Source organism: Sapajus apella, unplaced genomic scaffold (genome assembly GCF_009761245.1).
Source record: "Sapajus apella isolate SASKATOON/1434 unplaced genomic scaffold, GSC_monkey_1.0 scaffold855, whole genome shotgun sequence".
Classification (NCBI taxonomy): Eukaryota; Metazoa; Chordata; class Mammalia; order Primates; family Cebidae; genus Sapajus; species Sapajus apella.
In genome coordinates, this window is record NW_022437781.1 from 16,983 (window position 1) to 21,514 (window position 4,532).

Genomic DNA, 4,532 nt, shown 5'->3' on the forward strand with positions numbered 1-4,532 from the left:
AAAAATTAATTTAGGACAAACAAAATATAAAGGAGTTGAACAACACAAAGAGTTTGATCTGATGGATAAACACAGAATGCAGTGCTCAGTAACCAGAGACCATGCCTTCTTCCCAAGCAGACACCCAGAACATCGACAAGAATGAAAGTCAAGAAAAGTAGGAGTCACGTAGACCACTTCTTCAGAATACGGTGCACAGACTTCTTACAGATACAAGAACGTCCTGTCAACAGCATCAAAACAGAGGGGAGAAGAGCAATGCTGAGAGTCACTTCCAGCATCACCCGCATCGCAACACGGCTCCTGTACCACGTTCCACAGCACTGGGCGACGTGGGGCCCGGGGTCCTAGTCCCAGTCTCTCCGCGATGCTCAGTTGGCTGCAGGGGTTCCTCTGCCCTGGCACTTGGTGTTCGTTGGTAATGCCAGGCTGCAATTGACACACGCTTTCTGAGTTGGTTGTTCACATTTCTTAGAGAGAAAAAGAGCAATCGTCTAACTGTGAGAAAACTAGAACAGGGAATGAACTTGGACTCCTTTACATGCTGTTTGTTTAAGATGGCCGCTTAATATCTATGATGGTTTTGACCCTGTGCATTACCAACTGGGAAAGATGGACGCCCTCCTAGTGTAGGCAAGTCTTGACCTTGCTTAACTTCAGCTTCCTTGTTTTGAAAAACTGAGGACAATGCTAACCCACCTGAAGCTAATCGTGAACAATGACTGGGTCATGAAGCCCCTGACAAACACAAAATCCATTTGTGGTTTAAATGCAGACACAGAGCAGTTCACCTTTTTCAATTAAACCAGAAAATCGTCACTTGCATATGAAATGAGGAGTTCCGCCCCTGCTCACAGTGACCGGGTGACTGTTCCCCAACTTCATCCACCGGTGCCGCTACTACCCAGAGCACTTCTAGGACTACACCCTCTCTTATGACTTGAAAATTAGCATTTCAGAGCTTCAAAACAATGTGCAGGCGTCCAAGAGGACACCTGACGATGTTACATAGGAAGTGCTGTCCATCCACAGGTCAGCCCCGTGCACGGCCAGTTTCAGACGACCCCAAAGCAGGAAGTTACACCTTTCCTGTGCAAAGAAGCCAGATTTAACCATTCTAATAGCCACAGATCAGGCAGGAAGTGACACACATGTACAGACTCCAGAGGGACAGAACGCTTTCCACAAGGAATGCAGACGGCTGGGCAGAGAACGCAGGAGGCTAGGACAGAGGAGTCACACAGACATAAAGACGGAAGACCATTCCAAGGCTCCTGAGAAATTAGCCACAAAGAAACTTCACGCAGCATATGGGAGTTGGCATTGTAAGTAATACAAATTCCTAATCAAAATGCAAGCCCTTGGCCCCACAGAGGCTGGAAGGAAGTTCAGTGCTTCCAGTGAAGCAGCAAGAAGCAGGCTCTGGGGGAGCTGGCCCAGGACAGGAGCAAGCAGGACCCCCAAGAGGCACAGGAGTAACTTGGACAAGGATAACAAGAATGGTCCAAAGAGACCGAGTTCCTGGCCCCAGCTAGCGCCAAGCACAGGCAACTGTTCTTCAGAGAGGAGGACCTAGAAATTCACACCAGACACAAATGCTATTGCTGGTCTTTGCATGTAGAGTGAGGTGTGCATGAAAATCACATCACAAAGGGTAGATTCAACTGATGTCAAAGTAACCTCTTCGCTGAAATTTTAAAGACCCAAGTTAGAAACCGGCACAGAGACCTCCCTGTGATTGAGCCCCTCTGTGTTTTCCCCCGAGTGATGTGGAGGAACGCATTGCTGTCCATGAGTGATCTGAGCACAGTCTGGGGAAATGTTGCTACAGTTTCAAGGGTCAGAGCTCCCAGCCCACTGATATCGTCTGGAGTTGGGGCACCCCAGAAGCATGCCTGGACCCGCAGCGGCCTGCCTGGGCTGTCCTGATGAGCCTCACTCCCCTGCAGCAACACCAGCAGTCCTGCTTCTCCTACTGGGACAGCCCCAGGGAACCCTCCACATGGGGCTCCGGCTGGCACTCTGACTCAGACGTAGATGGCGAAGCTCAGGCGAGGAGGCCACCTGCCTGGGGTGGCCCGGCGAAGATCTCAGGGGGCCTGGCTCAGAGCCCACGGTCAACACTTGTCTGAACTCACGTCCCATTGAGCAGCGCCCCTACCCCACTAACGCCCACCCTGCCCATAGCACCTCAGGCCGTGCAAAGAACAGTAGAATCTTTCCATGTAAAATGGGGGTTTGGTTTTCAGGTTTTGTTTTTTTTTTAGTTTTGTTTTATGATTATGATTAGACTTCTTAGAAGAAACTAATGAAATCAAGACCAAAATATCCATTTTTAGGACCCTTTTTCAACCTAGTTTATATTAAGTCTTGCAAAGAAATTATAACTGCTGGGAAGTTGACCAAAATGACTCCATTAGCCCAATCATGTGTGTGTGTGTTTTTAAAAGAAAATCTCAAGGCTTCTGCGTGACAGCACCGTCAGTGTAAACCACACCTTAGAAAAGCTGCCGGCAGCAGTTTTCAACAGCGGAACCGAGGCCATGGCTTTTGCTGTTAGGAGGTGTCCAGCAGCTGTGTGTCAAGGAAAGGTCGGAGCGAGGGGCCGATTTTATGGTCTAAATTCAGCCCTTGTGGCAGCCACCCAGGCTCTGGCTGTGTCCCAGAAGGCTTGCCTGAGGCCGGATCTGATAGAAGTCAGCGTGATGAAGAGTGACGGCCGGACCCTTCCTCACCACGGTGGCTCTGGGACACTGGTCCCGTTGACAGGAGGTGCCTTTCTCGCTGCAGGTTGACCTAAGTACACAATGTTTTGGAAACTACAAAATTTACCGAAGGTTTAGGGCCTTGTTAGTTTCAAGGAGGAGTGCAGCCCGTCAGGGAGCTGGAAATGTCTCACAACCTACATAAACAGTGCTGAGAACTGCATGGCCAATGACGATGTTAGGAATGTGCCCTATTTATGTTAACACTCTGCTAGAAATTCATTCCAGAGGCAAAATTCCATTCAAAGTTCAGGTGGACGGTAGTGTCATGTTGATGGTGGTGATGATGAAGCTGAGCGGCCTCTGAATGGGAGAACCATGGATGGGCTGCAGCATTCTGAGAGCTGGGTTCTCAGATGAGGATGCTCAAATTATGAACATAAAGAAAACAGGGATTCAAAATAAGGGAGATGAAATGACATTATGACAGGGTAAAGCAAAGTCACAAAGCCAGAAAACTCTGGTTTACCCAGAGGATTGGATTTTCGAGTCCAGGGTGGATTCCAGAAAACGATGCGGTGGCGTGCCGGACCATGAGCTGGTTGTGCCACGCAAACAGGTAACTCCCATTTATCTCGGCTGCTGCTCCGGCCATGTAGCCAGGCCCACCCAGAAGAGCGGAAACACACGTCCCCGACTGAGGTCTGATGGCGTTTATGGAGGTGTCCAGACCTGGGTGCGCTCACACACCCGCACGGAAGCCACGGGGCTCACAGCTCTTGGATAAGAACCCGGAAAGCATGCATTAAACAGGATGAGCCCCAAATTATCTGGGCAGCTGCTTGGGTCTTGGGGCTCCCCAGTTATGCTCACTATGCTGGACCTGGACCTCCTGCCGGCCCCCAAGGCTGCAAGGCCCAGCAAGCTCTAGCTCAGAACCACCAGATGAAGGACTGGGAACTCCACGTCAGCCCAGTCCTCTCTCAGCCTGGGGGGCACAGCATCCTCACAATTATCTGTGGGGAACTTGCCTACAGGGCTCAAGTATGTGATAAACTGCAAGTCTCCACATCTCCACATATGTGCACACAAAGGAGCCTGTGCGGGTTCCTGGTGACGTCACTCACCTGTCTGCTTGTTGGGAAACTGCACAACTTCCAAGCAGCAGTGGGTAGTTCGTGTGCGTCGTCTGAGCATTTGCATTGTAGTAAACCTGTAAGCACCAGAAACGCCTGTGTTGGGAGGCGGTTTGTGCTCTCATTTTGAACCTGGATTTAATCTGCTGAAGTTTGTCCTATGGTGGGGAAAAGTGCCGTCCCAGCAGGTGGGAGAGGGCTGGCCTTGTCCATGGGCACACCCCACAGCAAGGGGACACGGGGAGAGGGTTTGTCACCCAAGCCCAGGAGTCAAGACGCTGTGGCTCTAGGCTAGTTGGGGAGAGGACTGGGCCAAGGTGGAGATCACAGTCCTTCATCTGGTGGGCTCTGGGCTGGAGCCGGCTGGGCCTTGAACCTTGGGGGCCGGCAGGAGGTCCAGGTCCAGCATAGTGAGCATGAGTGGGGAGCCCCAAGACCCAAATGCCTTTTTTGCATTTTCCTGCAGAACAGGGAGCCTGGGAGTTAGTTCTGGTGGGTGGAAGAGCACGCAGCAGGCACACCATGGCTGTGTCCACTCTGGCTTCCAGCATTGCCCTCAGGAAGGGCCAAGAGGCTTAGCTAGAATAAAATCACAGCCACGAGTAGGCGCCTCTCGTTTTCTTTCTTTCTCTCTTTCTCTCTTTCTTTCTCCTTCCTTCTTTCCTTTCTTTTCCTTCCTTCCTTCCTTCCT

General features: G+C 50.9%; 1 protein-coding gene across 1 annotated transcript in view; it reads left to right on the plus strand.

The window, feature by feature from the left end:
- The window catches only part of TTLL2 (tubulin tyrosine ligase like 2), a 3,608-nt gene extending 813 nt beyond the window's left edge, over positions 1 to 2,795 (plus strand). The window contains 3 exon segments of the mRNA XM_032272675.1: positions 558 to 629; positions 1,832 to 2,051; positions 2,451 to 2,795. Coding sequence (XP_032128566.1) covers positions 558 to 629; positions 1,832 to 2,051; positions 2,451 to 2,795 — 637 coding nt within the window.
- The last annotated feature ends 1,737 nt before the right edge of the window (positions 2,796 to 4,532 follow it).